We start from the raw sequence: 11,744 nt of genomic DNA, 5'->3' as shown, positions 1-11,744 counted from the left end.
AAGTTTACTAAGAGTGTCCTGTTGACTGGAAGGCTTACTGATTACACAGATGACTAATATATATTTTGTATAGTACATTTATTATTCTTACAAAAAAAGAAGCTAAGGAAAACACTATTACAGTGCTATGCTGTATTTATCGGAGAACATCTGCAAATAAGCAGACCTGCAGAGTTCAAATCCATGTTGTTCAAGGGTCACTGTACTTATGGGTCCTAATAGAAGCAAACTGTATCATTATTATTATATTATTATTATCATATATATAATATATAATAATATTGTAATAAATATTATTAAAGTTATTTTCAAAGTATATTTTTAAAAATACTACATATATTATTATAACCTGACTTCTGTTGTATAGTGATTAAACATTAGGAACCTAGAGAAATGTTCAAAATGAGTCATTTCCAAGGGTCACTCACAAAGCTCCTTTAGTTAGCTGTTTTGCAGCAGGCCGCTTTTGTCCTCCTGAGTGACTATCCACCTGAAGACAAAACACATCTCTTAGTACTCCCTTCTATAGAAAAAATACGCAGAATACCATTATACATAAAGGACATGACGTTGTGAATATTTTCTTTTCTTTTCTTTTTTTTTAAAAGATTTTATTTATTTATTTGACAGACAGAGATCACAAGTAGGCAGAGACGCAGGCAGAGAGGGAGGAGGAAGCAGGCTCCCCGCTGAGCAGGGAGCCCGATGTGGGGCTCGATCCCAGGACCCTGAGATCATGACATGAGCCGAAGGCAGAGGCTTTAACCCACTGAGCCACCCAGGCACCCCGTGAATATTTTCAACTCCATATCAAGAGCATAGTCTAAAAATGCAGAAGTGCCCTGCTAAAAAATAAAACAAGCAAAGCCACAGACCTATGTAGCAAAGTCACACTGTGTAAAGATCATGGGAGGCTGTGCGATAGGTTCCTTGGAAGGACGCAGCTTGTATTTAAAGCCTGAATCTCCAACTCTGTAAACGTATTATTAAATTTTTGGAGAAGTCTATTTTGTGGGTCCCAACTCCATGAACATCTGAAAATTCAGTTGCTGTTCCAGTCTAGGTGTGTGATCTAGTAGGGCATCTCTTTCTGTCTTTCTTTTTCAAACCTTTAAGTAATCTCTACACCCAACATGGGGCTCAAACTCACAATCCTGAGATCAAGAGTCGCATGCTCCACTGACCGAGATAGCCAGGGGCCCACAGTAGCACTTGTTACATCAATGTTAAGGAAACAAACATGACTTATGTCAGAACCTGAGAATTGAACTGGATCCTTCATGGAGTCTTCTAGGCGGGCCCACACTATAACAAGTTTCATTAAACCATTAATTGGGGTTTGACGGAGAAGAATCTAAGGGCTCAGTAAACTGAAAACAAGATTTTTTTCCTTTCTTTTTAGATCAGTTGTTGGGTTAGAACACTATAGGGACTGGCTATATCATCACATTCCTGGTTGCTATAGCAGGAAAAAAACCTCTCCATATAGGGGCACCTGGGTGACTCAGTGGGTTGAGTGTCTGACTTCACCCCAGTCATGATCTTGGGGTCCTGGATGGAGCCCTGCATTGGGCTCCACGCTCAATGGGGAGTCGGGGAGTCTGGCTGTCCCTCTACCCTTTCTCCTGCCACCCTGCTGTACACTTGCTCTCTCTCTCTCTCTCTCTCTCTCAAATAAATAGATAAAGTCTTAAAAAAAAAAAAAAATCTCTCAGATAACCAAGATGAACAGATCCAGGGATGCCTGGGTGGCTCAGTCAGTTAAGCAGCTAACTCCTGCTTTCCACTCTTAGGTCATGATCTCATGGTCTTGAGATTGAGCCCCACGCAGGGATCAGTGCTCAGTGGGAAGTCTGCTTGAGATTCTTTTAATCTGCCACCCACCCCTCTGCTTGCATGTGTGTGCTCTCTTGCTGTCTCTCAAATAAATAAATTTAAAAAAAAAAAAAAAAAAAAGAGGAACAGATTCACTTTCGCCATGACAATGAGTGATGATTCAACAGTAAACAACATTTTTTCTTGAGTATCTACTATGTACTGGCTGCTAGTATATCGTTAATTCATGAGGAAATGACAGTATTGTAATTTGAGAAACAGAATAGGCACATTAATCCCGTAAACAGTAACATAACATGGCCTGGCCTGCAGGGAAGGTCTTCAGTGAGCACACTTTAATGCGCAGACACCGGCAGGCAGCAACTACCAAGCTGAAGATGACAGGACTACATTTTCTCTCGGTCATGCTCAACATTAAGAAGTAGCTACGCAAACTGTCTTCTACCTGCACGGTCGGCTGGCTGGGAGATGATCCAACTACTTTTTCCTGCTGTGGCTGCGTGGTTCCTAAGGACCCGGGCATGACTTTGCTTCCAGAATCCTGCCCTATTAGAATGAACATAAGACAACAGAAGCAGTTAATCAAGCCTCTTATACAACGCATAGAGCCCAGCGTATGTGGATTACTGACCATTCTGAAAGGGATTTCTATATTTCCTGCTCTGAGGAAGGGGAGCAAGAAGTACATTTATCTATAAAAGCTCTAGAGGCAGAAGTCAGGATTTGTAAAGCCTATTTAGGGAGTAAATAGAAACAAATACATAAGTAAAAGGTAATAAATAAAAGCCGTCCAATGCAACAGTTTCAAATTATTCAAGGTCTGAGGACTAGGCCTCAAACCAGTAATCCGTCAGCAACACTGAACCCCCCAGACGCTCACAAATTAATGAATGAAGGCCCAAATAGGGGGCTGGCTAGGGGCGTTCCTGCTTTTGTCCTTTCTAGTGTTTAATGAGCAGTGTAGACATTCGAAGCTTTAGAAGAAATGGAAGACATAGTGCACACTATTTTTAGTCTTGTGGGGGATGCCAAAAATAGATAAATAAAGTGACGTGAGGATAGTTACAAAGTCACCTGTGCCATATAGTACTAGATTTTATTGTTTCTGAGCAGCACATTTTTTCCCATATAATTTAGTGTGTCATAATTAATCAGAAGTGCTTTTTTTTCTTTCTTTCTTTCTTTCTTTCTTAGTAGTATATAAAATGAAGGTACAGACACAACATGGTCTGTTATTTGGGTGGAAAGGGCACAGGAGACATGGTCAGAGTGGGGATGAAGTGGAATGAGAAAGGTTGCAGGCTGGATGAGGGATGGCAGAAGATGTCCTCTGGGTTTGAGGAGAGAGGGGACAGTGGAGGGGAGCTTAAGATAAAGGCTCCTGACCTGGCAGCGTGGTGTTCAGGAGGCCAGGAATCTGTGCCTGCCTCAGGCCATCCGTGGTCTTGGAAGCAGCAATGGGGGAAGTCTGATTCAAACCTTTTTTCTGAGCCTGGGAAAAATATGGCCAAGAGAAGAAGTTAATTTCATGACTAAAAGCCTTAGCAGATTGCCCAAAACACCAACCAAGCCTGTTAATGCCTACCTGGCATCACCTTCAGGTTAGACTACAAAGCGAAACCAGAATTTTACTCTACTTTCCTATCACTCGGGGAGGATTGCAAAGAGCACCCTTTAAGAATCTGTGGGCGGGAGGGAGGAGTCAAGATGGCGGAGAAGTAGCAGGCTGAGACTACTTCAGCTGGCCGGAGATCAGCTAGATAGCTTATCTAAAGATTGCAAACACCTGAAAATCCATCGGCAGATCGAAGAGAAGAAGAACAGCAATTCTGGAAACAGAAGAATCTGTGGGCGTGTTGAATTTTCTGGACGCCATTCACAGGGATGCTGAGTGGACACCAAGCTGTCTTCCCGCCCCTGGAACTGCTGTGTTCGTGATGCCCAGATGCAAAGGCTGAGCCAGAAACAGTTTCTACCCCTAACAGTTTCTATCCCCAGAAATTTTCTATCACACCTGCGAGGATTATGAGCCCGACTATCAGATCCTATGTAGGGTCTACACAGACTCTGAGCACCTGGTCAGGGCCCAAGTGCCAACCCCAAAGCTACTGTCAGCACTCACTGTTTGCTGTGTAGATGATCTAAAGCATGTGTCACCCCTGCCACCGGTATGTCTCTCGCTCACGTCATGTCAACATCAGGTGTAACTAGGAAATGTAATGTCAACTGAATGTTAGCCTGAGGAAAATATTATTAGAAAAATTAATCTGATGTTTTAATGGGTGTGTGCATCTTTTCTATAAATAGAAAAGATGAATTGTATGATGTTTAAGGACTGGTAAGTTCCTTTTAGCTCTAAAAAAATCTGTTATCCATTTATTTTTATTTATTTATTTTTTAAAGATTTTATTTATTTGACAGAGAGAGAGAGAAAGAGAACAAGCAAGGGGAGTGGCAGAGTGGCAGGCAGAGGTTGAAGCAGGCTGAGCAGGGAGCCTGATGTGGGGCTCAATCTCAGGACCCTGGGACTAAAAGGCAGATTCTTAACTAACTGAGCCACCCAGCCGCCCCTATTACCTATTTAAAGTAAGATGATAGGGGTGCCTGAGTGGCTCAGTCTGTTAAGCTTTGCCATCCATTTAGTCATGATCCCGGAGTCCTGTGTTTGGGGTGGGGGTATTCCTGCTCAGTGGGGGGTCAGCTTCTCCCTCTCCTTCTGCCCCTCCCCAATGCACCTGCTCTCTCTTTCCAATAAATAAATAAATAAATAAATCTTTTATAAAAAGTAAGATGATAAAGGGCTTTTATTTATTTTTTTAAGATTTTATTTATTCACTTGAGAGAGAGAGAGAGCATGTGCCTGAAAGGGGAGAGAGTCAGAGGGAGAAGCAGACTCCCTGCTAAGCAGGGATCCCCCAAAGTGGGACTTAATCCCAGGACTCCAGGATCATGACCTGAGCCGAAGGCAGTCACTTAACCAACTGAGCCACCCAGGTGCCCAATAAAGGGCTTTTAAATTTCTCTCAATTTTTAACCTTCTTTATCATTACCACTTCATAGTGCAGCAAATTTTCAGAGTTTCTTCTCTAGTTTTGTATTTTGTATACTTTCAGCAGATTTAGAGTTTAGTCCAACCACCCCATGGGGGACCTAAACTATGACCTTGGCCTGATTAATATGTTTCCACCAACTATTCATTTGAGACCTTGGCAACACCTGACCATTGGCCAAGTAAGCTCATGTTAACATTTTTATTCTAAACAATTATTTGAAACAGTTAATTATTTGGTTCCCCTTTCTAGTATAAGACTGGAGAAGGAGAGGCGCCTGGGTGGCTCAGTGGGTTAAAGCCTCTGTCTTCAGCTCAGATCATGATCTCAGGGTCCTGGGATCGAGCCCCACATTGGGCTCTCTGCTCAGCAGGGAGCCTGCTTCCTCCTCTCTCTCTGCCTGCCTCTCTGCCTACTTGTGATCTCTATCAAATGAATAAATAAAATCTTTAGGGGAAAAAAAAATACAAAACAAAACTGGAGAAGGATTTGACACTACCCAAGAAGATCTGGAGGAGGTCATTACAAAGCTGGAAATGGTCACCTTGCTCATCCATTAGCAGGGAAGGTCAGACCTGCACTATTCTAGGCAGACAGGTAATACATACTTAGTAACAAAACCACAAGGGGAAAATTTTCCAGTGTTCACAGCATTTCCACTAGAACATAACTCCACTCTCCTACTGTAGGAAGCTGTTCACGCAGAGAACACTGGGGTTGTGGAGAGGCCTGGGGCAAACAGTGAGCACTGGCCTTCCTTGTAAATATTTCCAGGGCAGCCATCTTGAATAAAAAACAAAACAGATAAAAGTTGGGAAAATGCGGTTTAATTAAGGGGCAAGGCTATACAACTCTGAACTAAGCAGATCCAGAGACAAATAGCTGAACCAGAGTGAATATGTTCAAATGACCGTAGTCCTTACAGCAGTGTTGAGTTAGTACTCAACAGTTTTGGCATTTTTTTCCCAACGTCCCTAGTTCATGTGAAACAGAAGAATATCATCCTTATTGCTTTAGAGCACACAACTTAAAAAAAAGTGGCATTACCCAGCCTCATCTTCTACCTTATGTATCAGACATGACCTAAAATGATTTATAGCTACTAAACAGATGAAGAAAACAAAATCCCTTTAGTTGTAAAACCGAAAGAAAAGCAAGGGCGAGATCACTAAGAAAGCCGGGAGAAGGGCGGAGGTTGGGAAGGTATATGGAGGGGCTGGTTTCCGGGACTACGGGGCAATATTTTCTTTTTTTTTTTTAAAGACTTTATTTATTTATTTGGCAGACAGAGTTCACAAATAGGCAGAGAGGCAGACAGAGAGAGAGGAGGAAGCAGGCTCCCTGCTAAGCAGAGAACCCGATGCGGGGCTAATTCCAGGACCCTGGGATTATGACTTGAGCTGAAGGCAGAGGCTTTAACCCACTGAGCCACCTGGGCGCCCCCAATATTTTATTTCTTGAGTGTTCACATGGATGGGAATTTGATTTATAATTCTTTTATAATTTTATAATTGTGGGCGCGCCTGGGTGGCTCAGTCAGTTAAGCATCTGCCTTCAGCTCAGGTCATGATCTCTGGGTGCTGGGATTGAGCCCCACATCAGGCTCCCTGGGAGCCTATTTCTTCCTCTCTCTGCCTCTCCCCCTGCTTGTGCTCTCTCTCTCTCTTGGCCACTCTCTCTTAAAAAAATAAACAAAAATCTTAAAAATATATATATATTCTTGGTTAACTGTATGCTGATGTTTTACGTATTTTTTCTAAATGTGTTCTCTTTCACAACACAGACAAGTAAAAGAGGAAAAAAAACCTAGAACAATCTCATGTCAAAGCCTGAAAATTCACCATCAAATGGAGGGTATGAGGCACTGTTGTGTCTAAAAACAAGGACACCTTCTGAAGGGGCCACCTCTCGTCTGAGCACAGCTGGGAGTGTTTTATGGTCCCCTCGCCTACCTGTATGGGGCTAAGCACTGGCATCAGCGTGTTTTCATCCTCTCACCACCTGTGTTCCTTACTATACCCCTTCCCTTAGGGCAACTGCAGAGGGAGGGGAAGGTAGGATTGGGGGGGTGGTAGAAGGATCAGGATGGGGGGGGGTACCTGTCCGGGTCCCCGCAGAGGAATCACTTCAATTCAGCTGCTCTGTATGTTTGGAAAGCCCAGCTGCCTTGGGACTGCTGTCTCTAGCAGTTCACTGTTGCTCCCAGCCTGCTTATTCTCAGGGCAGGGCTTTTGTCTGTCTGGCTCCCTGCTGTATTCCCAGCACCGGACAGGGCCAGCACCACATTGAGCGCACAGTAAATAGTTGTGAAATAAACTGAGTGCAGCGGAAGTCTGCGGGGAACGGGGGTCTGTCCTTCCCCGCTGGTCCAACGACCCCCACGCCCCAGGAGCCAGCAACTTTCCCCCATTCCCCAAAACTTCATGTTGCCTGCAGCTGACAATCTTTTCCAGAAATTTATCATTCTATTGTTTTTGCTGAACTCCTAGAGAAGACTTGATCTTTAAATACATTTTCTTAAAAAAAAAATGTATACATACATACGTGTGTGTGTGTGTGTACATACATATATATTTAAGGGCGCCTGGCAGCTCAGTTGGTTAAGGGTCTGCCTTCGGCTCCGGTCATGGTCCCAGGGCCCTGGGATCGAATACCCTATTGGGTTCCCTGCTCAGCAGGTAGCCTGCTTCTCCCCTCCCTCTGCCTGCCGCTCCCCCTGCTTGTGCTCTCTTGTCAAATAAATAAATAAAATCTCTCTCTCTCTCTCTCTCTATATATATATATATTTCACAAATAGACTATTTAAGGATCCTTTTTGAGACCTTGGCTCTAAGAACTCTGCTAATATCAGTATTCATCTTAATTCTTTAGATCTATGGATTATCTTGATACCATGTAAACATACAGAAAACCCCTAACAAATCAAAATATTTAATGTGTCAATTTCCCCTTCTGTGGTACACTTTGAAAGAAGATAAGATTCATCCAAACAACAGGCATTTATGGAATGAGGGAGAGGCCTGGGGTCTGCCTGGCCACACTATCATCTAGGAATTGCCCCACTGCCACAGAAATGGACTGGAGCCAGCAAGGCTGGAGAGCCACAAAGGTGTGTAACCTGCTACAGGCACCAAGAGCTAAACTTCAGGGAGGGAAGGAGCACTTTCTCTCCCATCTTAAAGTGCTAGGCCTGGGGTGCCTGTGGGCGCTCAGTGGGTTAAGCGTGTGACTACCGATTTCTGCTCAGGTCATAATCTCAGGGTCACTGGGCTCCGAGCGCAGCAGGGAGTCTGCTGAGATTCTCTCTCTCCCACGCCCTCTGTCCCTCACAACCCCAATAAATAAATAAATAATCAATCAATCAATCAATCAATCAAAGTGCCAAGCCTGCCAGTGGAGCAGTTTATCTACCTAGAGGGGGACTTTTTCTTAATTTGAAGAAAGGCCTTGGCTAGAGCAGCAGAGGCCCTGTACGGCTGCTTCCTCATGTCACCCATGCCCCTGCTCCTCTGAGCCTAATGCACCGTCACCCAGACTCCCCTGGGAATTCAGAGTGGTAGTGGGCGGTGGACACCCAAGAGCAGCGGTTCTCAAATGCAGGTTTACAGACCAGTTGCATCAAGGTCACCTGGGGAGCTTCTGAACACCAAGTCTCTGGGTTCCATCCACAAGAGTCAGGAATCCCCCGATATGGGACTTAAGAATTTACTATTATTCTAAAATGCTCTCTAGTTGATTCTGATGCATTGCTAAGTTTTGGGAAACCGCTGCATTTGCCAGTTTTTATTAAATGCTTGGATAATAATGTAAAGCTGGACGAGGGTAGCCGTTCTGGTGGAGCAGAAGAGAGAGAGAGAATGATGAAGACAGACAGAAGGCTGCGCTATCTTGAATAGGCCAAGAGATAGCCGAGAGCCTGACTGCTGACCTCTAAGGACATACATGATACCTCCTGGACATTCTCCCTGTTTGCTGAACATGATAGGGTGCGTTTCTGAGAGCTGCCACCCAAAGTACCTAGTCAGCTCCTTTGCCCATTTTCCACAGAATGCTATCTCATTATCTTCAAACCTGTAAGCCAGGTGAGAGCTTGTTCAACTATCTCCCACCACAGCTACAACCTTCCCCGAATCCCCATTCGACCTTTCCTTGCCCCTCCTGCTACAAGGGCAGACGCATCCCTCCTCTTTTCTAGAAAGAATCCCACCAGTGCTCTGGAATTCGTGTCCATCTCCTTGCCATCACTGCTGAAGAAAGCTCAAGCCTCTTCCATGTCTTAAAAAAGACTTATTCCCTTGACCCTGCCCTTCCCGTGGCTCTGTTACCTTCATCTTTCTGAATGTTGTCTCTGCTCATTACCACACGTCCCACTCTCCCCTTGCTCTCCTTCAGTCTGGCTCCTGCACCTACCACTTCAGGGAAACGAGTCTCCCCAAGATTGACAGCTGCCACCTTGTTGATCAATCCGTCAGAAGGAAGCATCCTGACCCTCACCAACTCTGGCTTCACACTGGCACTTGGTTCTGCAGACCTCTGCCCTCCCGCCCGTAAAACCCTCTTTCCTTAGCTTCCCGAATGCTGAACCTGATCGGTTCCTCCTCTCTCGAACCTTCTGAGTCTCACTTGCAGACTTTTCTTTCTGTGTCCATCCCCTAAATGTTGAGGTGCTTCGGGGTTCTCTTCTGGCCACTTTTTTTCTTTTTCTTTTTAATATTTTTTATTTATTTGACAGACAGAGATCATCAGTAGGCAGAGAGGCAGACAGAGAGAGGGGGAAGCAGGCTCCCGGCTGAGCAGAAAGCCCGATGTGGGACTTGATCCCAGGACCCTGAGATCATGACCTGAGCTGAAGGCAGAGGCTTAACCCCCTGAGCCACCCAGGTGCTCCTGGCCACTTTTTTCCTTTACTCACACACTTTCCCTGATCCATTTCATCCGTTTCTACCACTTGAGTTACAATTTATATGCTGCTCAGTCCCTCTGAGTCCACATTTTGGTCCTATGCTTCGGTGTCTGTAGCTGTTTATCATACAGTTTGGTTGTCCCACGGGTAGTGAGACTTGACAAACATATCCTAAACTAAACTCCCAACTTCCCTTCAAACCATAATTTCTTTTCAGGTTCTCTAGCTCAGTGGAGCTGGTGTCACGGTCAAGCGTCTGTGTATCATCCTTTTTTCTCCACTACAGCCAAATTGCAAGTTCTGTCTAACCTAATGGTCTCAAATCCATGCCATTTCACCATCTCTCGCGGCTCATGTAGGGGTTCAGCATTTCATGCTTCAATTATGACACCGGCTCCTTAACATGACATACAAGGTCCTGCACGATTTGGTCCTTGCTCACCTTTCCCACCTAAATCTTAACACCTCACATGAACCTGTTTTTCTGACCCCTCAGTATCATGGTCTCTTCTCTCACTAGCCTTTGCAAGGCTGTTTCTACTGCTGGAAAATTCTTCCCTCAGGCCCTTAATACCTGGGTAACTAACTCTCCTTTCCCTTAGCAGACCTCAGCCAGGAACCACTGGGTCAAGGGAACCTTCCCCAACCATCCCATCTGGGTGAGAGGCTTCTTTTCTAAGCCTGGAACTCTGGATTACTTCTAGCAGAGCATCAGACATTGTGCATTGCGGCTGTCAGTTTATCTGTCTGCCTCCTGCCCTGCAACAGACTGCTGTCTCCCTGACACTTGGCCCAGGGCTGGCCATAGCAGGTACTGAGGTACTGGGGAAGGAAGGACGGACGGAGGGATGGAGAGAGGGAGGAAAGAAGGAAGGAAACCACACTGTTGGTGGTTGTGCCTCCCAGTGAACAGTATGAACAAAAAGTGCAGAGAAGGTTGGGGCGCCTGGGTGGCTCAGCGGGTTAAAGCCTCTGTCTTCAGCTCAGGTCATGATCTCAGGGTCCTGGGATCAAGCCCTGCATCGGGCTCTCTGCTCAGTGGGGGGGCCTGCTTCCCCCCCTCTCTCTGCCTGCCTCTCTGCCTACTTGTGATCTCTGTCTGTCAAATAAATAAATAAAATCTTAAAAACAACAACAGTGCAGAGAAGGTATCTGAGGTAACTGGAAAAAGCTTCATTCGTTTAGGGACTCTGGGGGCTGCCTGGAGGATGGGAAGCATTTCTACCTGCTATAAAAGGAAGTTGAATGAATACCAGTGTCAGTAACGAGGTGGAGCTCACAGTGAGTCTGGCCTCATCAGGGAGGCGGGGAGAAGGGGTCAGCCTGGGCAGATGGAGGCTTTCCAACCAGAGCAGTGTAACTGTCAGCCAGGGGTTTGTACTTTTTCCTGCAGCCATGGGGATTCTCATGATCTGGTTCGGGTCATCAAACAAATGTTTTAGGAAGATTAATGTGGTAGAAATCTGCCTTCAGAAAGAGGCCGAAGGCAAATCAATCACTCAGATAATTGCAACATTTGTTGATGTGTTAGGTCTCAGAAATCATCTAGCCCAGTGCTTCTCTATTCTGGTTGCTCTTTAGAATCCCTTGGGGAGCTTTTGAAAAATGCTGATGCTTAGAGCCCTTTCATCAGGCCATTTAAAAATCAGAATTTATGGAGGAGAGGCCCAGGCACCCATATTTTTAAAAAGTTCCCAGGTGGTTCAATTGCATAGTTGGGGTTCCTCATTGAGAGAGAAATTAGGGTTCAGAGAGTTTAAGACACAAACTTAACCAAACCAGTCCCTGGCAGAGCGGGACCTACAAGCAAACTCTGATTCCTCACCCAGCTCCTGTTTTTCCCATTATACTGCAGTCCCTCTTAAAGCCTAGCTCAGGGTAAGGATGCAGAAAAGGAGGGAAATGGGAAAAAGTACATACACCATAGCCGACTAGCAGGTAAAGTTTGCTTTTCC

The 11,744-nt window shown here is 45.1% G+C and overlaps 1 protein-coding gene across 4 annotated transcripts in view; it reads right to left on the bottom strand.

Annotated features, from left to right (window-relative positions):
- The window catches only part of BICRAL (BRD4 interacting chromatin remodeling complex associated protein like), a 94,141-nt gene that overhangs the window by 12,364 nt on the left and 70,033 nt on the right, over positions 1-11,744 (bottom strand). For all 4 annotated transcript variants that reach the window (XM_032339996.1, XM_032339997.1, XM_032339998.1 and 1 more), the window contains 3 exons: positions 3,223-3,328; positions 2,282-2,382; positions 429-490 (listed from right to left, as the gene is read on the bottom strand). In XM_032339996.1, the coding sequence (XP_032195887.1) occupies positions 429-490; positions 2,282-2,382; positions 3,223-3,328 (269 nt within the window). The remainder of the gene's footprint in view (positions 1-428; positions 491-2,281; positions 2,383-3,222; positions 3,329-11,744) is intronic.

Source organism: Mustela erminea, chromosome 4, assembly GCF_009829155.1.
Source record: "Mustela erminea isolate mMusErm1 chromosome 4, mMusErm1.Pri, whole genome shotgun sequence".
In the NCBI taxonomy this organism is placed as follows: Eukaryota; Metazoa; Chordata; class Mammalia; order Carnivora; family Mustelidae; genus Mustela; species Mustela erminea.
The sequence above is the reverse complement of the archived record's forward strand: the minus strand, read 5'-3'. Positions and strand labels throughout refer to the sequence as shown.